At 45.3% G+C, this 23866-nt stretch overlaps 2 protein-coding genes across 4 annotated transcripts in view; one reads left to right on the top strand and one right to left on the bottom strand.

Annotated features, from left to right (window-relative positions):
* Positions 1–5088, bottom strand: part of capn9 (calpain 9) — a 64338-nt gene extending 59250 nt beyond the window's left edge. The window contains exon 1 of one of the 2 annotated variants that reach the window (XM_078541773.1): positions 5003–5088. In XM_078541773.1, coding sequence (XP_078397899.1) covers positions 5003–5077 — 75 coding nt within the window. In that variant the 5' untranslated portion in view covers positions 5078–5088. Of the gene's footprint in view, positions 1–1627; positions 1967–5002 lie in introns of those variants that run through there. The other variant, XM_078541770.1, reaches the window with a different exon arrangement.
* Positions 5089–6491: 1403 nt separating this feature from the next.
* Positions 6492–23564, top strand: agt (angiotensinogen). Of its 2 annotated transcripts, none has more exons than XM_078541769.1 (5): positions 6492–6608; positions 9898–10678; positions 14933–15185; positions 17832–17979; positions 22140–23564. In XM_078541769.1, exons 2-5 carry the CDS (start codon positions 9922–9924, stop codon positions 22317–22319), a joined length of 1338 nt encoding a protein of 445 aa, XP_078397895.1. In that variant the 5' UTR covers positions 6492–6608; positions 9898–9921; the 3' UTR covers positions 22320–23564. The 2 variants fall into 2 exon arrangements, with proteins under 2 accessions (XP_078397895.1, XP_078397894.1); XM_078541768.1 differs by lacking the exon at positions 6492–6608 and adding an exon at positions 8106–8206.
* The last annotated feature ends 302 nt before the right edge of the window (positions 23565–23866 follow it).

The raw sequence follows: 23866 nt of genomic DNA, 5'->3' as shown, positions 1-23866 counted from the left end.
GTTAATGTTTTGAGTCCGTATGACTCTCCATCAGATCTCCCTACTTTTGTATTCAATCCTCCTCGCAATAAATGTTAACAGTCTATTAGCCATCCTAATTACTTGCTGTACTTGCATACTAGCCTTTTGTGATTCATGCACTCTGACACCCAGCTCCCTCTGTACCTCAGAGCTCAGCAATCTCTGACCATTTAGATAATATGCTTCTCTTTTATTCTTCCTGCCAAAATGGACAATTTTACATTTTCCCACATTATATTCCATTTGCCAGATCTTTGCTCACTCACTTAACCTATCTATATCTGTTTGTAGCCTCCTTGTGTCCTCTTCACAACTTACTTTCCTACCTATCTTTGTGTCATCGGCAAATTTGGCAACCATCCCTTCAATCCCTTCATCCAAATCATTTATATAAATTGTAAACAGTTGAGGTCCCAGCACTAATCCCTGTGGCACGCCACTCATTACATCTTGTCAACCTGAAAAAGACCCATTTATGCCCACTCTCTGCTTCCTGTTAGCTAGCCAATCTTCTACCCATGTCAATATGTTACCCCCTATACCATGCGCTTTTATTTTCCACAATAACCTTTGATGTTGCACTTTATCAAATGCCTTCTGGAAATCTAAGTACAGTACAACCACCAGTTCTCCTTTATCCACAGCACATGTTACTTCCTCAAAGCACTCCAATAAGTTGGTGAAACATGATTTCCCTTTCACAAAACCATGTTGACTCTGCCTGATGACCTGATGCCTGAGCTTATCCAAGTGCCCTGCCATAACATCTTTAATAATAACTTCTAACATTTTTCCTACCATAGATGGTAAGCTAACTGGCCTGAAGTTTCCCACTTTCTGTCTCCCTCCCTTTTTGAATAATGGAGTTACATTTGTTATCTTCTAATCTAATAGGACCTTCCTTGAATCTAGGGAGTTTTGGAAAATTAAATGCAATGAAATTGATCGAGAAAAGGAACTCAGATTTATTTCCCTGGCCATAGCACAGGATCATTGTGCAAGTGCCTTTGTTACATAACCTGGTCTGGTTTGTACAATTCAGTATCATACATAGTCAGAGAGAGAAGCTAACCATTGGAATGAAGCGTAAAAGACTGGGCATCGATGGTGAAGAACGTGAATGTTTGTGGATGGGGTGCCAATCAAGCAGGCTGCTTTGTCCTGGACAGTGTCCAGCTTCTTGAGTGTTGTGGGAGCTGCACTCATCCAGGCAAGTGGGGAATATTCCATCACACTCTTGACTTGCGCCTTGTAGATGGCGGACAGGTTTATGGGAGTCAGGAGGTGAGTTACTAGCTGCAGAATTTCCAACCTCTGAGCTGCTCTTGTAGCCACAGTATTTATGTGGCTGGTCCAGTTCAGTTTCTGGTCAATGGTAAGCCCCAGGACATCAATGGTGGGGATTCACTATGTATACAGTTTTTAGCCACTGTGTGTGCAGCCCTCAGTTGTCGTACACTGCTGTCACTTCCCATATACATAGTTCTCAGTTCATCTGTACACAGCCCTAGGACTCCACGTACACAGCTCTCAACCCCCACAGCTCAGCCCCTGGGCCGGCACAGCAGCTCTCAGCACCCCATGCACACACAAAACCAGCACTTACTTTCGGCCGTTTCCACTCAAAGCTAACGGCCGGTTTATCGCTGTAAAACAGAGACGATTCGTCCGCTGGGAATTCCGGGTCCTCATATAAAACCCCCTGATCCAGACATTGTTTTTTCAGCTCCTGATAGGTGGGTTTTCTCGCCTTCACTCCGAAGGTCCCCCGGTCTTTCACCGCCTTCTTTTTCTGGGAACCCCCACTCACCGAGCTGAATACATAAGGCATGTTTGGCAGATAAGGAGCGAGTCCCCCGATCAAGGTGTAGCTTCACCTGTCTGTGCACAGATTCACCTGCCCTGGAATGCCCTACCTGTTCCTAGAGCACTCCACCTCTCTCCATTAGCTCCACCTCATTCATGGCTTCTCCTCCCACTCGTGTTATTGCCAACCCTAAAACTGGCACACCCTCACAGGACACCTCAGCATCCCCTCGCTCGGACCAGTCTGCCACTCCCTCAAGCTCAAAACCAGAGGTTCATTCAGAGCCCTGAAGAAAGGTCATATGGACTCGAAATGTTAACTCTATTTCTCTCTCCACAGATGCTGCCAGACCTGCTGAGTTTTTCCAGCATTTTCTATTTTTATTTCAGGTTTCCAGCATCCACAGTATTTTGCTTTTAGCAGAGGTTCATTCCCTTGACAACTTGAGAGGTCCTCAGGCCTGCATCGATCCTCCAGACCGGACTATACTCTCCTGGCTGGTCTCCAACCTTCCTGCTTCATTCAAAACTCTCCTGCCCAGCTCCTAACTTGTATCAAGCCCTGTTCACCCATCACCCCCAACCTACACTGGCTCCCAGTCTCAAACTTAAAATTCTCACCTTTTTCTTCAAATTCTTCCATGGCTTGGCCCCTCCCTATGCTTTCAATCTCCTCCAGCCCCACAACCCTCTGGCATACCTGAGATCTACCAACTCTGGCCTCTTGAACATCCCTGATTTCTATCACTCCACCACTGGTGGCTATGCCTTCAGCTGCCTGTGCCTTAAGGTTGGGAAATCACAATTAAAACTCCCCAACCTCTTCACCTTTCTCTCCCCTTTTAATACTTTAAAACCTCTTTGACTGCACTTCTGATAACGTGCCTTAATTCCACCCTATGTGGCCCTGTGTCAAATTTTGTTTGAAATGCTCCTGTGAAGCAGTTTGGTATGTTTACTATATTAAAGGTGCTATATAAATGCAAATTGTTGTTGCTGTTTCTGACCTCAAACTGATCTGACCTCACCTTCTGTGCTGCAAAATCCTTTCAGTGCTCCAAGACCATCCTGGAGGGAGCCACTTCAAACTCATTTCTTTCTTTCAAACCATCTCTCTCCTTCTCCATCCATCTTCAACTTTGACATCAAAATGAGAAACTCAGAGGCTTCTTCATCTCCAGGTCTGGAACCTACCTCTTGTTGCCCCCTCTGGTTTCCTGCAGCTAAACATTCACAGATCAGCCTCATCCCTTCTATCACTTTAGGCTCACAACACACTAAGCTATTTCCCCATATACCTTATGACATTGCCCTATACCCTGTGTGTGTGTGCGTGACTGAAGACTGACACAGTACAGATACTGGTGTTGAAATTCTGTCGTAGGACAATAGCGTACGAATGCGTTAGGTGTTCAAATGAAATCCCTTCCCTCACTACTTTCAGCAGAGGGTTTTGGTCCGATTTTAATAAGTACAGAGGACAAGAAAATCTCATGTAAATGCAATAGGTGAGTACACTATTATCTCACAACCGCAGCTTCAAGGGAATCCTGCACATTCAGGAATGATTCACAAACAGGGAGGGCCCTAGATTATATCTTACTCCCCTCCTATCATGTGGTACCATTGAGAAATAAATCTAGCTGAACTGGGCCAGTGGAACAACTTGCTTGGCTCCTCAGATTTGGGAGTGTCTCGTAATGCAAGACACCTGAAATCACTGCTGCCGTTGCTGTGAAACTGCTTTGTCCTGAACAGCCCGAAACTATTCATTCATTTTATTCCTTTCTCTCCTGTAGTATTTCTCGTGAAACGCCCAATGATACAAGGGTGAAGAAGTTGACTTTGCCGCACTCTGCGCCTAGTCAATGCTGCTGAGGTTCTGCTTCCCAGTAAGTGCGGGAGGAAGTTACATTTTGCAGCCAGCGGATAAGCAAAACCCTTGGGAGGACAAGATTATCATCTCAGCACAACCAAAGTGTCTCCAACGTCTGCTGCTGTGCTGCTATCACCAGGATGGAGGAAATGCAGCAGCCAAATTGTGCACAGCAAGGTCCCACAATCAGCAATGTGATACATGAGTAGCGGAAGTGTTTTTAGTGTTGTTAGTTGACGGATAAATATTGGCCAGGATACCGGGAAGAAACACCCCTGTCCCTCTCTGAAATTATGTCATGGGATATTAACACATCCTTTAGTGGTTCCCAAACTTTTCTGGTTGTGCACCCAAATTAAGATTTACCAACTTTTTGCGTACCCATATAGGAGTTTCTTTTTGAACTACCTCGCTAATGACCACATGTTTGGTAAATCATTATAATTACACACTCTTCCCAAACCACCCCCCCCCCTCCCCCACACTCACTCGCTCGCTCGCTCAGCAGCGCCTCTTCCCAAACCCCCTCCCCCCACTCACAGCAGCCCCTCTTCCCAAATCCCCTCCCCCCACTCACAGCAGCCCCTCTTCCCAAATCCCCTCCCCCCACTCACAGCAGCCCCTCTTCCCAAATCCCCTCCCCCCACTCACTCAGTCAGCAGCCCCTCTTCCCAAACCCACTCCCCCCACTCACAGCAGCCCCTCTGCCCAAACCCCCTCCCCAAACTCTCACTCAGCAGCCCCTCCCCACCTCATTTACTCAGCAGCCCCTCTGCCCAACCCCTTCCCTCCCTCCCACTCACTCATCAGCCCCTCTTCCCAAACCCACTCCCCCCACTCACAGCAGCCCCTCTTCCCAAACCCTCTCCCCCCACTCACTCACTCAGCAGCCCCTCTGCCCAAACCCCCTCCCCAAACTCTCACTCAGCAGCCCCTCCCCCACCTCATTTACTCAGCAGCCCCTCTGCCCAACCCCTTCCCTCCCTCCCTCCCACCCACTCACTCTTTAGCCCCTCTTCCCAACCCCCTCCTCTCACTCACTTACTCAGCAGCCCCTCTGCCCAAACTCCCTACCCCTCTCTCACTCAGCAGCCCCTCTGCCCAAACCTCCTACCCCCATTCACTCCTTTGCACCTTTTTGAGACGGCTCCACCACGGTGATGGTCATGTCTGCACGGCAGTCTACTGACCCTGGGGTCAAGGAGTTGCCACTCCCACTTGGACAGTATTTCGGCCAGCAGCTGCTGCTGTGGCACCACCACACCATGCCGGTATTCAGGGTCATGCACCACCAGTCACCTTCCCGCCGCTCACTGCTCTTCCAATCACAGGTCGTTTCTCTCCTGCACTTGCTGCTAATAGGCATAACTGCATCCGACTATTGGGAGTTGATGGTGACTGACAGTTAACTGCCAAACATTGTTTGAAATTTAAACCAGCAGTTTGACCTTGACCAAGTCATTGCCCTGAGGAATGAACCAACAAATGGCTGTCACTTATTTTGTATAGCTGAAACAGGCGCAATGTGTGTAGATGTTCTTTCTGTCTTCAAAGAACATGTACACTGTTTTAAATTTCAGCTGCTTGGTTTAACTTTCAAACAATGCTTGACAGTTAATTGTCAGTTACCATCAACTGGTGCATTCTCCATGGCAATGCCTCTACCCATTAAAAACCACTTGCTAACCAATCAGCACTCTCTTTTCATACAGTATAAATTTTTGGTCCCTTTACATTTGGTATTCTTGCGAATTGTCCTGATGAGTGCAAGATAAAAAGCTTTGACAAAAAATGTCTCTTTTTTCAGCAATATTCAAGTTCTGTATGACCAAACAACTATCAAAAGCACTTCATTGGTTGTAAAGTGTTTTCAGACATTCAATGGTCATGAAAAGCAGCATAAAAATGCGAGTCTTTCTTGGTTACTTTTTTACATCTACCTGAGAGGGTAGGGAGGGCCTCAACTTAACATCTCATTTGAAAGACGGCATGTCCGACAGTGCCTCATTCCCTCAGTACTGCTTCTGAATCATGCAATTGCTTGGTAAGCGGATGTTTCACAACCCCGTTTAAGCTTTGCATCCCCAGGTAAGGCACAATCTGACTTGGATTGTGAATGGTTGGCTGATTCACAAATTAAAACATCAGATCTATGTTCTGTTGACCCAAGCCCTCTCTCTGTCTGCCCCGCCCCACATCCGATGACCAGCAGGAGGAGGCAGCCATCACTTTATTATTAGTAGGAAAGTGTCAATGATATTGAACTGACAAATGTTAAAAACATAAAAGAAAAAAAAAATCTAATACTATACCTTTATCTCAGACTCATTTCATTCATTTTCACTAATGAGGTTGTGGTCACAGTTGTTTGTCTTATCTTACCTTCAGTCTTTCCAAAATGTGACATTAAACTGACGCCCCTTCTGCCCTCGTAGGTGGACATAAAGAATTCCATGAAGAAGAGCAGGGCAGTTCTCCCTGGTGTCCCTCAACCAACATCACAAAAATACAGATTATCTGCTCACTTATCTCACTGCTGTTTTTCGACAGCTTTCTGTGTGCAGACTGAATGCTGTAACTCCTACACTACAACAGTGGCTACACTTCAAAAAGTACTTCATTGGCTGTAAAGTACATTGGGAGATTTGGGTTGAGAAAGGTGCTATATAAATGCAAATCTTCTTTTCTGTTTACAAGAAAGAGAGAACTTTATCGTTTCAGGAGCGCCAGGGTTATCAGGATGACCCTCAAAACCTGTCCTGGCATTTTTTGTGACCAATTGGGAATTCAAGCATAAGCAAATGGACAGCTGACTGGTTAATGATTAAATAGGCAGGGGAAAAAAAAACATTTTATAAGAGATGTGTCTGGACTAATCAAATCAAAGCACACTATTCCAGAAAAGGTAAGTGAATCTCTAAACTCCAAACTAATCTGAACCTACAGGTGCAGTTCTTCAAAGTCAATGGGCGGTTCTGTTGTGATCGGAGACCCAGTAAATTCCAATGGGACACATTGAGAGTTCATTAAGTGAGACATTTTTTGGCTCGTTTTTGATCTGTAAATGGAGACATGGACTAGCTCAGCCTGTTGTCGAGAAATCCAGATACTAGTCAATCTTCAGATAAAAGCAAAACACTGCGGATGCTGGAAATCTGAAACAAAAACCAAAATAGCTGGAAAAACTCAGCAGGTCTGACAGCATCTGTGGAGAGGAATACAGTTAACGTTTCGAGTCCGTATGACTCTTCATCAGTCAATCTTAACTGCTACAAATTCCAGTCTATCCAGAATAAGAGGAATGAGCCTTTTACTCAGCAACAACATTCCTGCCTCTGAGTCAAAAAGTAGTGTTCAATCCCCATTCTGGTCAATCCCAATGATTGTGGACTGAGGTTTACCTCTGCATTTCAGGTTGAAACCCACTGGGGTACTTACATCTGGTGGGTGACTCACCCCCTTGTATAGATTTTGGGAGCCCAGAGGGCCCTCCTGCCCTGTAAGACTAACCTCCCCATCCTCATCAACTGGGATAAAGGTGATTACAGCCATAGAAGGAGCATTCATATTGCAGCCTCTCAGCCTGTGAAACCTTCCGCTGCTTCACTCTCCAAGCAAAGGGTATGATGGATAATAAAAACAATATCTGATGTGAAAAGGATATTTCAAAATCGTGAATGGGCTTTGATAGAGATTTTTTATTCATATGGCTGGGGAAGGAGTTATAGTTGTCAATGCCGAGGTTAACAATCCATTCAATGGCTTCAGCTGACGCAGTGTGAATGTTGTGATGCCACCAGGCCTGGTTTTCTTCAAGCAGAAGTTCAGTGTGTGGGCGATGGTCTGATTTGGATTGTCACAGTCACAATTTGAGCTGTTCCTCTTGTTCCACTCACTGAGCAAGTGACCACATCTTCCTGGCCCATCCTCAAGCGGCTGAGGGATGCCCAGATTTTCCGTGGAAGGCTGAAACCTGGGACTTTGCCACTCGGGTCGGTTACCAGGTTGCTGTTGGTGACGTTCGCAGTCAACCAGGAGGGGTGCACAGTGAGAAGCGGGGCTGTGGTCGGTTTGTAGGGTGTGGAGCGTGTTCCAGTAGGGACTATGGGATTTCAGACGGGTGTGTGGGTTTTCTTTTTGAGGTCCTGTATCAATGAGAGTGCTTTGCTGTCTGCCAGCCAGTGGTGAATAAGGATAAACTCTTCCCAGTAGCAGAGGGTTGAGAACCAGAGGACACAAATTTAAGATGATTTTGCAAAGGAACCAGAGACGACATGCGGAAACATTTTTTTTACAGAGCAAGTTGTTATGAAAGGGCGGTGGAAGCAGATTCAGGAGTTACTTTCATAAGGGAACTGGATAAATACTTGAAGAGAAAAGATTAGCAGAGCTAAGGGAAAAGAGCTAGGGAGTGGGACAAATTGAACAGCAAAGAGCCAGCACAGGCATAATAGACTGACTAACATCCTTTTGTGCTGTATCATTCTATGAAATCCTTCACAGGTTAGTTTTCTTGGGCTTTCAAAGTTATTACCAGCTGGAGAGGCAGAAGCTTTATGTATACATGAGAACTGAGGGTTGTGTACATGGGAACTGAGGGCTGTGTGCATGGGGACTGAGAGCTGTGTACGTGGGGACTGAGGGCTGTGTGCAAGGGGACTGAAGGTTGTGTACATGGGGACTGAGGGCTGTGTACGTGGGGACTGAGGGCTGTGTACGTGGGGACTGAGGGCTGTGTGCAAGGGGACTGAAGGTTGTGTACATGGGGACTGAGGGCTGTGTACGTGGGGACTGAGAGCTGTGTACGTGGGGACTGAGAGCTGTGTACGTGGGGACTGAGGGCTGTGTGCATGGGAACTGAGGGCTGTGTGCACAGGAACTAAGAGCTGTGTACATGGGGACTGAGAGCTGTGTACGTGGGGACTGAGAGCTGTGTACGTGGGGACTGAGAGCTGTGTACATGAGAACTGAGAGCTGCGTACATGGGGACTGAGCTGTGTACATGAAAACTGAGAGCTGTGTATATGGGGACTGAGGGCTGTGTACGTGGGGACTAAGGGCTGTGTGCCCGCAGACTGAGAGCTGCGTACATGGGGACTGAGAGCTGTGTATATGGGGACTGAGAGCTGTGTACATGGGGACTGAGAGCTGTGTACATGGGGACTGAGAGCTGTGTATATGGGGACTGAGGGCTGTGTGCATGGGGACTGAGCTGTGTACATGGGGACTGAGAGCTGTGTACATGGGGACTGAGAGCTGTGTTCATAGGGACTGAGGGCTGTGTCCATGGGGACTGAGAGCTGTGTACGTAGGGGCCAAGAGCTGTGTACGTGGGGACTGAGAGCTGTGTTCATAGGGACTGAGGGCTGTGTACCATGTGTATGCCTTGAATTTAAAATACTCATCCCTCCTTGGTCTCATTCCCTCCCTATCTCTGTAACCACTTCTAGCCTACAACCCTCTGAGAATATTTTCCTCCAAAATTGGTCTCTTGCCACTCCCAATTTCTTTCACTGTGCCTTGGTGGCTATGCTTTCAGGTGCCTGGGCCCTAAGCTCTGGAATTTCCTCACTAATCTGCTCTGCCTCTTTACCCCGCTTTCCTCCTTTAACATAAGAAATAGGAGCAGGAGTGGGCCATTTGGCCTCTCGACCCAGCTCCGCCATTCAATTAGATCATGGCTGATCTGATTGTGGCCTTAGCTCCACTTTCCTGCCTGCCCCCCATAACCATTTACTCCCTTGTAGATCAAAAATTTGCCTTACTCAGTCCCGAATATATTCAATGACCCTTCTCTGAGGAAGAGAATTCAAAAGATTAATAACCTTCTGAAAGAAGAAATTCCTCCTCATCTCCATCTTGAATGGGAGGCCCCTTATTCTAAATCTGTGCCCTCTAGTTCTAGATTCCCCCATGAGGGAAAACATCCTCTCAACATCTACCTTATCAAGCCTCCTCAGAATCTTATACGTTTCAATAAGTTCACCTCTCGTTCTTAAAAAGCTACCTCTTTGACCAAGCTATGGGTCACCTGTCCCAATATCACCTCAGGTGGCTGAGTGTCAAATTTTGCTTCATAATGCTCCTGTGAAGCACCTTGGGAAGTTTTACTATGTTAAAGGATCAATATAAATACAAGTTTTTGCAAGTGAGCTGTCTGCTAACTGATGGTTGTTCTCCCTCTCTGATTCTAGCACTGGGTTGAGAAGTGGCTGAGCATGAAGTGGATCTTCTCCCTACTCTGGATGGGAGCACTCCTGGAATGGGGGACAACAAACCGCCCCTACATTCATCCTTTCTATCTGTTCACCTGTGACCAAACTAGGCTCCAGGATGAAATGGACCAAAATGACAGCTTCCTTTCTGAACTGAGTGGATTCGATGATCCAAGCCTTGTCAATGTTTCTGCGGACTGGTGGAAGGGTGTGAAGCTATGGAAGCCCAGCTCCACCAAGATGTCCATCTTAAGCCGTATCCAGGAGACACAGGCCAAAATGTGGTTTGCCACACTGAGTACACTGGAGGGGTCAGGGGTCACGCTGCTGTCCCCCTTCCACCTGTACGGGAGCTTGGCTGCTCTCTCCCTGGGGGCTGGGGGCACCACCGCCCAAAGCTTCCATGAACACTTGGGACTCGTGGACTCCAGATGCACAGGTGACCAGCACTTCTGGATCATGCGCTGGCAAGGCAGGCTGCTCCACCACAAAATCCTCACTCGGCTGGAAGGCTTGGTATCCACCGGCACCTGGTTGGTTTTCCGGAAGGGTCTGCAGCTCCGCAAAACCTTCATCTTGGAGCTCCGGTGGTTCCACCCCGAGGTGCAGCTGAGAGCCGCCAACATCAACCAGCCCCACATGGCCGAAGAGGCAATCAACAGCCTCATCCGCAACGCGACTGCTGGCAGGGTGAGCAACCTGGTGACTGGCCTAAGCCCCAGCACCAACTTGGTGTTGGCCAGTTACATTCACTTTAAAGGTAAGAGCCTTGTCGATGAGGAGAAGCCTGTAAAAGATCAAAGGAGTCAAATGACTCATCAGAAGACACCTCCATGTTCCCAACAAACATCAATTTATGGAGGAAAACGTGAGGAAGCTCTGCCTTACATCAGGTCTAGTTAGGTGGGTTGATTTAAATCCCTGGTTGGTTTTGAGTTCTGTTGTGATTCACCAGAATGATACCGGGGCTCAAAAGGTTTTTTTTCATTCATTCATGGGATGTGGGTGTTGCTGGCTGGGCCAGCATTTATTTCCTATCCCTAATTGCCCTTGAGAAGGTGGTGGTGAGCTGCCTTCTTGAGCTGCTGTAGTCCATGTGGTGTAGTTACACCCACAACACCGTTAGGGAGGGAGCTCCAGGATTTTGACCCAGCGATATTGAAGGAATGGCAATATATTTCCAAGTCAGGATGATGAGTCACTTGGAGGGGAACTTCCAGGTGGTGGTGTTTCCATCTATCTGCTGCCCTTGTCCCTCAAGATGGTAGTGATCATGGGTTTGGAAGGTGCTGTCTAAGGAGCCTTGGTGAATTCCTGCAGTGCACCTTGTAGATGGTAAACACTGCTGCTACTGTGTGTCGATGGTAGAGGGAGTGAATGTTTGTGGATGTGGTGCCAATCAAGTGGGCTGCTTTGTCCTGGATGGTGTCAAGCTTCTTGAGTGTTTTTGGAGCTGCACTCATCCAAGCAAGTGGGGAGTATTCCATCACACTCCTGACTTGTGCCTTGTAAATGGTGGACAGGATTTCGGCAGTCAGGAGATGAGTTACTCATCACACAATTCCTAGCCTCTGACCTGCTCTTATAGCCACAGTATTTATATGACTAGTCCAGTTCAGTTTCTGGTCCATGGTAACCCCCAGGATGTTGATAGTGGGGGATTCAGTGGTGGTAATGCCATTGAACGTCAAGGGGCGATGGTTAGATTCTCTCTTGTTGGAGATGGTCACTTGTGTGGCACAAATGTTACTTGCCACTTGTTAGCCCAAGTTGACAAGTGGCAGGTTCAATTATGAGGATAGGTGGCATGGACTCGGCTTCCTTTGGGTATAGAGGATTAACAAGTGATCTAACTGAGGGCTGAAGGTTTCTACTTTGGGTGCAATTGGGGATCAGGACCCTCATAATTGCACTAGTTTTGAGAAGTGTTTTTTTGTGTTAAGTTCGTGTCCAGACTTATTTTCTTACCCCTGAACATAAAATTTGCAATGAAGCAATACAATCGGCTAGTGCTGTAGAATGTACCTTATTTAAAATTTGGCATTAAAAATTATTCCTTGATTATATTTGAGGTGATCTAGTGCAGTTTTATTAACACAGCTGAAAATGGGCTTCCTACAAAAAATAAGAGTGACTGTCCTTGTTATCAAGGCAGCATTTGACCGAGTGTGGCATCAAGGAGCCCTAGCAAAACTGGAGTCAATGGGATTCAGGGGGAAAACTCTCCACTGGTTGGAGTCATACCTAGCACAAAGGAAGATGGTTGTAGTTGTTGGAGGCCAATCATCTCAGAGCCAGGACATCATTGCAGGCGTTCCTCAGGGTAGTGTCTTAGGCCCCTCCATCTTCAGCTGCTTCATCAATGACTTTCTCTTGACCATAAGGTCAGAAGTGGGGATGTTCGCTGATGAGTGCACAATGTTCAGCACCGTTCGTAACTCCTCAGATACTGATGCAGTCTTTTCCCACATGCAGCAAGATCTGGACAAAATTGAGGCTTGGGCTGATAACTGGCAAGTAACATTTATGCCACACAAGTGCCAAGCAATGACCAGCTCCCCTTGACATTCAACAGCATTACCATCGCTGAATCCCTCACCATCAACATCCTGGGAGTTACCATTGACTAGAAACCGAACTGGACCAGCCATATAAATACTGTAGCTAAAAGAGCAGATCAGAGGCTAGGAATTCTGTGGTGAGTAACTCACCTCTTGACTCCCCAAAGCCTGTTCATTATCTACAAGGCACAAGTCAGGAATGTGATGAAACACTCTCCACTTGCCTGGATGAATGCAGCTCTAACAACACTCAAGAACTTCGACACAATCCAGGACGAAGCAGCCCGCTTGACTGGCACCACATCCACTACCTTAAACATTCACTCCCTCCACCACTGACGCACACTGGCAGCAGTGTGTACCATCTACAAGATGCACTGCAGCAACTCACCAAGGCACCTTCGACAGCACCTTCAAAGCCCGCAACCTCTATCAGCTAGAATGTCAAGGGCAGCAGAAACATAGGAATACCGACACATTCAAGTTCTGTTCCAAGTCATGCACTCATCCTCACTTGGAACTATATTGTCATTGGATCAAAAATCTGGAACTCCCTTCTTACCTACACCACATGGACTGCAGCGGTTCAAGAAGGTGGCTCACCAGCACCTTCTCAAGGGCAATTAGGGGTGGACAATAAATGCTGGCCTAACCAGTGATGCTTCTATCCAATGAATGAATAAAAGAAAAAGGTTGATGTTGTGTATATTAACTTGATAACCTACCACATATTAGGCTTGTTAGCAAAGTTGGTTTCTCAGTGAATCAAGGTATACGTGGTGGGGATGGGAAAGTGGAATTGAAGCCCAAAATCAGCCATGTTATTGAATGGCAGAGTTTGCTGATGGGCCGAATGGTCTATTCCTGCTCCTATTTCTTGTTCTGGACTAATCCAGAAGCCTGGGTTGTTTTACGAGGAAAAGTATTGAAACGTATAAGATTCTGAGGGAGCTTGACTGAATAGATGTTGGGAAAATGTTTCCAGGAGCACAGTTTCAAAATTAGAGGTCTCTCATTTAAGATGGAGATGAGAAGGAATTTCTTCTCTCAGAGTTTGGAACTTTTTACCCTCGAGAGCAGTAGAGGCTGGGTCATTGAATATATTTAAGGCTGAGTTAGGAAGATTTTTGATCTACAAGGGAGTCAAGAGTTAGATCAACCTTGATCTTATTGCATAGCAGAACAGGTTCCAGGGGCCAAATGGCCTACTGCTGCTCCTATTTCTTATGGTCTAATGCAATGGGATGGAAAGGAAAGTAGCAGCATTGATACAAAATTGGGCAAGGAACAGAAAGCAGAGAGTTGTGGTGAAAGGCTGTTCTTGGATGGAGTGGAATTCTCCAAGGTTCAGTAATAGAACCACTGATGTTTTTGATAAACCTTAATGACCTGGACTTTGGGGTATAGACCACAATTTTGAAATTTGCGGATGACACGAAACTCAGAAATGTAGTGAACACTGGAGGACGAGGAGAAACAATACCAGTTAATTAATACAATTTTAAAAGCCGCGCATGAACAGGGAGACCCAGGGATGTTTGTTCACAAATCTTTTAAGGTGCGAACGAAGCAATTAATAACACATACGAGATCCTGGTCTTTAAAATATAGACTGAAAATGCAAAAGCTAAGAAGTTATGGGGAGGCAGTGGAATAGTGTTAATGTCACTGGATTAATATTCCAGAGGTCCAGGCTAATGCTCTCGGGACACAAATTCAAATCCCACCATGGCAGCCGGTGGAATTTAAATTAATAAATCTGGGATTGAAAGCTCACCTCAATAATGTTGACCATGAAAACTATCATTGATTGTCGTAAAGACCCATCTGGTTCACTCGCCTGGTCTCGCCTACATGTGACTTCAGACCCACAGCAATGTAACTGCCATAACTGCCCTCTGAAAAGGCCTAGCAAGTCACTCAAGGGCAATTAGGGATGGGCAACAAATGCTGGTCTTGCCAGTGAAGTCCACATTCCATGAAAGACTAAAACAGAGCAATAGTTCAGCCCCAGCTGGAATACAATTGTCCAGTAAATAAATGGTACAACGCTGGGACCTTATGTTGATGAATTATACAGTGCTGGGAACCTATGTTGACACATCCTTTGGATGTGACATTAATGAGAGGTCCCTCCTGCCCTCTCAGATGGTTGTAGAAGTTCCCTTGGTATTATTCAAGGAGAGGTGAGATTTCCCAGTGATCTGGCCAACATTTATCCCTCGAGGTGTGAAAGGTGCCTTAGAAATGCAGTCTTTCATTCTTTCCAGTTAGTTATATGACTTCAAGTCTGGGGGATTAGCTTGGAGTCTTGGGTATGACCTCTGTGAGGATAGAAACTGTTGCCCTTAATTGGAGATGCAACCAATTTTGCAGGAAAGTGAGAAAATCAGGCTGTTAATTGTTGTTGTTTCTTTCACAAGCTGTGTAAAAAATTCCTTTCTTCCCCTCAGGAAAATTGAAGACCGGATCTCAATGTCATGGGTCAGAATTTCAGGATTTCTTCAATGATGGGGAGAGCAAAGTCCAAGTCTCTATGATGACCTGGTGTGGCAAATTGCAGTACCAGATTGATCCTAAATACACTTTGATTAAACTCCCAATGAATGGGACAATGTACATGATACTTGTCCAGCCAGTCCAACCTGACATGTTGCAGAAGATTGAATCCGAACTAGAAGTTAACAGGATCACACGTCAAACTGGGTACTTATAGAAATAAGTTATATAGTTATTTAGATATATTGAATCTATAGAACAGAAATAAGCCATTTGCCCAACTAGTCTTTTCCAGTGTTTATGCTTCACACAGTCCTCCTCCCATCCTTCTTCACTTCAGCCTATCAGCATATCCTTCTATTCGTTTCTCCCTCGTCTGTTTATCTAGCTCCCCCTTAAGTGTACCTATAGATAGAGAGTGTCGAAGGATGTTATTTATATGGGCACACAGAAGGCTTTTGATAAAGTCCCTCATTTGAGTCCGTTAGCCAAAGTTGAAGCTCATGGAATTGAAACCAAATGATTGACGTAGTTAGCAGCAGGACACAGAGAATAATGGGCAGGAGCTCTAATTAGCAGGATGTGCCTAGTGATGTCCCACAAGGATCTGTGTTGGGGCCTCAACTAATCACTGTATTCATTAACAACTTAGATGATGCAATAGAAAGCCACATATACAATTTACCAATGACAAGATAGGCGGTAATGTAAGCAGTGTCAATGGAGGTATAAAATTATAAACAGATATTAATCGATTAAGTGAATGGACAAAACTGGAACTCGCTGCCCACGAGGATGGTGGAAGCAGAGACAATCAGTGATTTCAAAAGGAAATTGGATGGGCACATGAAGGAAATAAACTTGCTGGGCTACAGGATTAGGGGAGGAATGGGACGACTAAATTGCTCCAATGAGATCCGGCATTGACTTGAAGGGCCGAATGACCTTTTGTGCCATAAATGACCCTGTGTCCCTAAAACTGAGGCAAATGGATTTCAATGTCGGAAAATGTGAAGTCACCAGCTCTGGACCTAAAAAGTGGGACTTTCCAAATGGTGAAAATCTAGAAACAGAGGGTCCAAAGAGACTTGGAGTCCAGCTACACAGATCATTAAAATGTCATGAACAGGTACAGAAAATAATCAAAAAGGCTAATGGGATGCTGGCTTTTATATCTATAAGACTAGAATACAAGAGAGTAAAAGTCATGCTGCAGCTATACAAAGCCCTGGTTAGACCACACCTGGAGTACTGCAAACAATTCTGGGCACCGCACCTTAGGAAGGGTAGACTGACTTTGGATGGAGTGCAGTATAGATTTACAAGAATTATACCTGGGACCTAAGGGTTCTAAACTATGTGGAGAGATTAAACAAACTAGGATTATTTGCCCAAGATTTTAGAGGGGGGGGGTAGCTACATTAGGTAGGGAGAAACTATTTCTGCTAATTGGGGTCTCTAGGTCTCAGGGGCATAGTCAAAATATTAGAGCCAGACCTTTGAGAAGTGAAATTAGAAAACACTTCTCAGTCAAAGGGTGATAGAAATTTGGAATTCTCATCTGCAAATGGCAATTGATGCTATATCAAAAGTTTATTTTAATTTTTAAACTTATTTTTTCATAGTATGTGGGCGTCACTGGCAAGGCCAGCATTTGTTGCCCATCACTAATTGCCCTTGAACTGAGGGGCTTGCTAGGCCATTTCAGAGGGCAATTAAGAGTCAACCACATTGCTGCGGATCCACAGTCACGTGTAGGCCCGACTGGGTAAGGAAGGCAGATTTCCTTCCACTAAAGGACGTTAGTGAACCAGATGGGTTTTTATGACAATTGATAGCAGTTTCCTAGTCACCATTACTGAGACTAGCTTGATAGTCCAGATTTTTAAAAATTAATTGAATTTAAATTCCACCAGCTGCCACAGTGGGATCTGAACATGTCCCCAGAGTATTAGCCTTTCCAATAAAATTACCACTCCACCACCTTCTCCACGTAATTTTAAAACTGAGATTTATAGATTTTATTTTGTTAGTGAGAGGTATGAAGGGTTAGGAGGGTAAAGGCAGGTATATGGAGTTAGGTCACAGATTAGCCATGACATCATTAAATGCCCAAACAGGCTCAAGGGGCTAAATGGCTGACTCCTGTCCAATATTCCTATAATGGAGCCCCAGTCTGTTCAATATATCCTGATAGCTATAACCTCCCAGATCTGGTATCAACATTGTGAATATTTTTTGTACTTTATCATTATGCCTCAATATCCCTTTTAATATGGAGCTCAGAACTGTTCACAATACCCCAAATAGGATCTTACCCAGGTTCTGTAGAAGTTTAATACGGCTTCCTTACTTTTCATTTCTATGCATTGAAAAATGAACCCCATTATTTGATTTACGCTTTTATTGTCTTAATGAATCTGTATTGCTACTTTTTGTGATTTGTGTAACTATACGCCCAGGTCACTTTCTCTATCCTCTTTTACGCTCTGAATAATATATGGCCTCCTATCTTTCTACCAAAATACTCGTAACATTTATGTAAAAAAATTATAGGAAGACAGCCCTTGTTCTAAAGCAGGGAGGAAATTGGACATAGGTGAGGGAGGGGCACATAAAAGTCAGAGTCTCGTTTGCTGCCCATGTTAGTACAGGCCTGATATTCGGTTCTGCTGCAGTAGGGTTGAATTGAATATCAAGTGGGGCGTATAATGAGCAACCACCAAGACACTGCCTGTTTTGCGTCCTGACCCACGTGCAATTTCAGCCCCAAAATGTTTTTTTGAAAGCACTGAAACCTGTCATCTTTTCTTGGTAACGGAGGGAAATATTCTTCTTGTAATCACCCTGCAGGGTTGTGAGACTCATCTTGCCACGGTTCAAATTGGACAGTACATATGATGTGAAAGAGCTTTACCGCAGGATGAAGCTGCCAGATATGCTGAGTGGTCAAGCCAATTTCTCCAGATTAAGCAACATCCAAGAGCTGACACCAGACCAGGTAGGGGAGCAGTCCGACAACTGCGCGGCCATTGGCATTCCTGTTTGTGTCCCCAGAACAGACTAAAACACAGAGTCACCCTCAAACATTACAACCTTGATCTGACCTACAAATAACCTGGTGAGCTAAATCCTTCTCCCTGACCACTCTCAGGCTGAACTGTTCTCAACATCAGTGACCTATTTGACCCTGAGATAAGCTTCTGACCCCATATTCTCTCCATTGTCAAGACAGCTATACTTACCTCCATAATTCTGCCCCTGCCTTACCTCATTTGCTGCCAAAACACTCATCCATGCCTTTGTTACCTTCAGATCAATGTTTGCACTAAGCTGCACAGATGCATGGCCATGCAGCAATCAGGGATAAGCCACACACAAGCAATGTTCCCTTCAAGATATGTGCGCGCAGTGGTGTGTCAATCTTAAAGGAGCTACGCAGTGCAACAAGCCAGTCGCACAATGCAAATGGAAGTTAAAACATAGGAACAGGAGTAGGACATTCAGCCCATTGAGTCTGCTCTGCTATTCAATACAATCATGGTTGATCATCTACTTCAATGCCTTTCCCCCACACTATCCCCATATCCCTGTACATCATTGGTATTTAGAAATCTGTCAATCTCTACTTTAAACATACTCAGTGACAAAGAAGGAGCATTGTTCCAGATCTGACTATTCCAATACTCTCCCAGCTGACCTCCCACCTTACAAAACTCTGCTGCCCATATCCTAACTCGCACCAAGTCAGTTTACCCACCATCCGGTGCTCGCAGAGCTACATTGGCTCCGTGTCTTGCAACACCTCGAATTTAAAATTCTCAGCCTCGTCTTAAAATCACTTTAGGGCCATACCGCTTCCAATCTCTGTAACCTCCTCCAGCCCTACAGTCTGATGGGATCTCTGAATTCCTTTAATTCTGGCCACTTGCGTATGTCTGATATTAATTGCTCCTCCATTGGTGGCCAGGCCTTAAGCCAGTTAGGCCCTAAACTATGGAATTCCCTTCCAAAAGTCTCTATCTTTGCCTTTAAAAGGCTCACACACATCCTGATTTGGAAATATATCGCCGTTCCTTTACTGTCACTGGGTCAAAATCCTGGAACTCCCTTCCTAACAGCACTGTGGGTGTACCTACATCAAATGGACAGCAGCGGTTCAAGAAGGCAGCTCACCACCACCTCCTCCTCAAGGGCAATTAGGGATGGACAATAAATGTTGACCTTGCCAGTGATAAAAACAAAAAACTGCAGATGCTGGAAATCCAAAACAAAAACAGAAATACCTGGAAAAACTCAGCAGGTCTGGCAGCATGGGCGGGGAAGAACAAAGTTGACGTTTTGCGTCCTCATGACCCTTCAACAGAACTAAGTAAAAATAGGAGAAGGGTGAAATATAAGCTGGTTTAAGGTGGTGGGTGGGGGGGGGGGGGGGGGGCGGTTGCAGTTGGTCGTAGGGACAAGCAAGCAGTGATAGGAGCAGATAACCAAAAGATGTCACAGACAAAAGAACAAAGAGATGTTGAAGGTGGTGATATTATCTAAAAGAATGTGCTAATTAAGAATGGATAGCAGGACACGCAAGGTACAGATAGTTCTAGAGGGGGTGTGGTGAAATAAGACTAAAAGGGCATAAAAGGTATAGATTTAAAAATAATGGAAATAAGTGGGAAAAGAAAAATCTATATAAACTACTGGCCTCTACCTCGTGGAGGCTGAGCGTCAACTCGCAGACACTTCCTCCTACCTCTCCCTGGACCATGACCCCACCACTGAACATCAAGTCATTGTTTCCAGGACTGTCACTGACCTCATCTCCTCTGGAGATCTTCCTCCCACAGCTTCCAACTGATAGTCGCCCAATCTCGGACGGCCCGCTTCTACCTCCTACCCAAAATCTACAAACAGGACTGTCCCAGCAGACCGATCGTGTCAGCCTGTTCCTGCCCCACGGAACTCATTTCTCGTTATCTTGACTCCCTTCTCTCTCCTCTTGTCCAGTCCCTTCCCACCTACATCCGTGATTCCTCTGACATCTTATGTCACATCAACAACTTCCAGTTCCCTGGCCCCAACCACCTCCTCTTCACCATGGACGTCCAATCCCTCTACACCTCCATCCCCCACCAGGATGGTCTGAGGGCTCTCAGCTTCTTCCTCGAACAGAGGCCCGAACAATCCCCATCCACCACTACTCTCCTCCGTCTGGCTGAACTTGTTCTCACACTGAACAATTTCTCCTTTAACTCCTCTCACTTCCTCCAAATAAAAGGTGTGGCTATGTACCCGCATGGGCCCCAGCTATGCCTGTCTCTTTATGCGGTATGTGGAACATTCCTTGTTCCAGTCCTACTCCGGCCCCCTCCCACAACTCTTTCTCCGGTACATCGATGATTACTTCGGTGCTGCTTCATGCTCTCGTCGTGACCTGGAAAAATTTATTAATTTTGCTTCCAATCTCCACCCCTCCATAATTTTCACATGGTCCATCTCTGACACTTCCCTTCCCTTCCTTGACCTCTTTGTCTCAATTTCTGGTGATAGACTGTCCACCAATATCCATTACAAGCCTACTGACTCCCACAGCTACCTCAACTACAGCTCCTCACACCCCGCTTCCTGTAAGGACTCCATTCCATTCTCTCAGTTCCTTCGCTTCCGTCGCATCTGTTCTGATGATGCTACCTTCAAAAACAGTTCCTCTGTCATGTCCTCCTTCTTCCTTAACCGAGGTTTTCCACCCATAGTAGTTGACAGGGCACTCAACCCTGTTCTGCCCATCTCCCGCGCATCCACCCTCACGCCTTCTCCTCCTTCCCAGAAACATGATAGGGTCCCCCTTGTCCTCACTTATCACCCCACCAGCCTTTGCATTCAAAGGATCATCCTCCGCCATTTCCGCTAACTCCAGCATGATGCCCCCACCAAACACATCTTCCCTTCACCCCCCCTGGCGGCATTCCATCGAGATCGTTCCCTCCGTGACACCCTGGCCCACTCCTCCATCACCCCCTACTCCTCAACCCCCACCAACAGCACCTCCCCATGCATACGCAAAATATGCAACACCTGCCCCTTCGCTTCCTCTCTCCTCACCGTCCAAGGGCCCAAACACTCCTTTCAAGTGAAGCAGCATTTCACTTGTATTTCCCCCAATTTAGTCTACTGCATTCGTTGCTCCCAATGCGGTTTCCTCTACATAGGAGAGCCCAAACGCAGACTGGGCGACCGCTTTGCAGAACACCTTCGGTCTGTCCGCAAGAATGACCCGGACCTCCCTGTCGCTTGCCATTTTAACACTCCACCTTGCTCTCTTGCCCACATGTCTGCCCTTGGCTTGCTACATTGTTCCAGTGAAGCCCAACGCAAACTGGAGGAACAGCACCTCATCTTCCAACTAGGCACTTTACAGCCTTCTGGACTGAATATTGAGTTCAACAACTTTAGATCTGGAACTCCCTCCTCCATCCCCAACCCCTTTCCGTTTCTTCCCCCTCCCTTTTGTTTTTTCCAATAATTTATATAGATTTTTCTTTTCCCACCTATTCCCATTATTTTTAAATCTATACCTTTTATGCCCTTTTAGTCTTATTTCACCCCACCCCCACTAGAGCTATCCGTACCTTGCGCGTCCTGCTATCCATTCTTAATTAGCACATTCTTTTAGATAATATCACCACCTTCAACACCTCTTTGTTCTTTTATCTGTGACATCTTTTGATTATCTGCTCCTATCACTGCTTGCTTGTCCCTACAACCAACCCCCCCCACCCCCCAACCTTAAACCAGGTTATATTTCACCCCTTTCCTATTTTTACTTAGTTCTGTTGAAGGGTCATGAGGACTCGAAACGTCAACTTTGTTCTTCTCCGCCGATGCTGCCAGACCTGCTGAGTTTTTCCAGGTGTTTCTATTTTTGTTTTGACCTTGCCAGTGACTTCCATGCATCATGAATAAATAAAGAAAAAAAATTTAAAATCTACCTCTTTAAACCTACCTTTTGATTATCTGTGGCTTTGAGTCAAATATTGTTTCGTAATGTTATGATGAAGCAACTTGGGACATTTTTACTACATTAGAAAAATGCAAATTGTTGTTTTAGAGTTGTTTCTGTGAGCTTTCTTCCTTCGTTAAATGTCCTGCTTTTGTATGTTTCTTTAGGTCAAACAACGTGTTATTTTTGAAGTGATTGAAGATGGGGGGAAGCCAACCCCTGCAGATGTTCCCTTCAGTAACACAACCATCACAATGGAGATTCGGATAGACAAACCTTTCTTTTTCCGAGTTTATCAGACATTGAATCAGCTGCTGTTTCTTGGCAGAGTAAAGAAACTTCACTGAAAACCAAAATTAACAATATTGCTAAAAAAGGGACATGCTGACAAAGCTTTTCATCTTGCACTTATTAGGACAGGTTCGTAAGAATACCAATTGTAAAGGGAACAACAATTTATACTGCAGAGAAGAGAGAACTGATAGGTTGGTAAGTGGACTCTGATTTGTAGAGGCATTGCCATGGAGAATGAACCAGGGAATGGCTTTCCCCAAAAGTTTTGTTTAGTTGAAAAAGGTGCAATGCTTGGACATGCTCCTTCTGTCTGGTTCATTCCCCAGGGTAATGCCTTGACCTATCAGAGTCAACCTGTCCAGTTTTGAATTTAAACTAAAGTTTGGCAGTTAACTATTCCCTGGTGCATTCGCCATGGCAATGCCTCTATCAATCAGAGTCCACTTGCAACCAATCAGCACTCTCTTCTCATGCAGTATAAATTGTTGCTCCCTTTACAATTGGTATTCTTGTGAATCTGTCCTAATGTGAGTGCAAGACAAAAAGCTTCATCAGCATGCCTCTTTTTTCAGCAATACTCAAGTTCTGTACTACCAAGCAACTAATTAAAAATATTTTAATGTACATTCATGAAAATACCTACTGGAAAATGGAGTTTTAGCTGTAAGTTCCTGGGAAAGAGCAGGGATAGGAGAAATTGGAAATAGAACCATAGAACACTACAGCACAGAAAACAGGCCATTCGGCCCTTCTAGTCTGTGCTGAAATATTATTCCGCTAGCCCCATTGACCTGCACATAGTCCATAACCCTCCAGACCTCTCCCATCCATGTATCTATCTAATTTATTCTTAAAACTTAAGAGTGAGCCCGCATTTACCACGTCAGATGGTGGCTCGTTCCACACTCTCACCATTCTCTGAGTGAAGAAGTTCCCCCTAAACCTTTCCCCTTTCACCCTAAAGCCATGTCCTCTCGTGTTTATTTCTCCTAATCTAAGTGGAAAGAGCCTACTCGCATTTACTCTGTCTATACCCCTCACAATTTTGTAAATGGAGTAGACATTCCTGTAGAAGGGTTAGAAACAGCAGTGGCACAAAATTAATGGGCCAAATGGCCTCCTTCTAGGATGTATTTTCCACGATTGTATTTTTGGATCAAAACAGATAAAGCTATTGAATATATCATTATATAAATAAATGGCACTAAATCGTCCCATTTAGAAAGTAATAATGTTGCAAAGGGATTCTCAAAGTTTTACACATGGATAATATATTAAAAATGATCACATCTGGATGCACTTCCTTGCAACATCTGCCAATATAACTACTATGATTCTTATTTATAATTGAAGTTATCAATAGAAACTGATCAGGCTGCAATTACAACCTCCCTCCTGTGAAGGTGCTCTCGGAGGTGACCATGCCTCGCTGGGTGATCTAATGCAGACTCGAGGGACCCTAACATCAAACACCAGCCTGAATGTCTAAAAAAAATACTTCTGATGGAGAAAGTAGCCCCAGCTACAAAGAATTGAAGATTGAATCTGTGTTTCACCTGTGGAGACATAATCCCATATAGTGCCTTTTGAGGGTGGAGAG

This window comes from Cetorhinus maximus, chromosome 5, assembly GCF_964194155.1.
Source record: "Cetorhinus maximus chromosome 5, sCetMax3.hap1.1, whole genome shotgun sequence".
Taxonomy (NCBI): Eukaryota; Metazoa; Chordata; class Chondrichthyes; order Lamniformes; family Cetorhinidae; genus Cetorhinus; species Cetorhinus maximus.
This window is presented reverse-complemented; position numbering and strand designations above follow the sequence as displayed.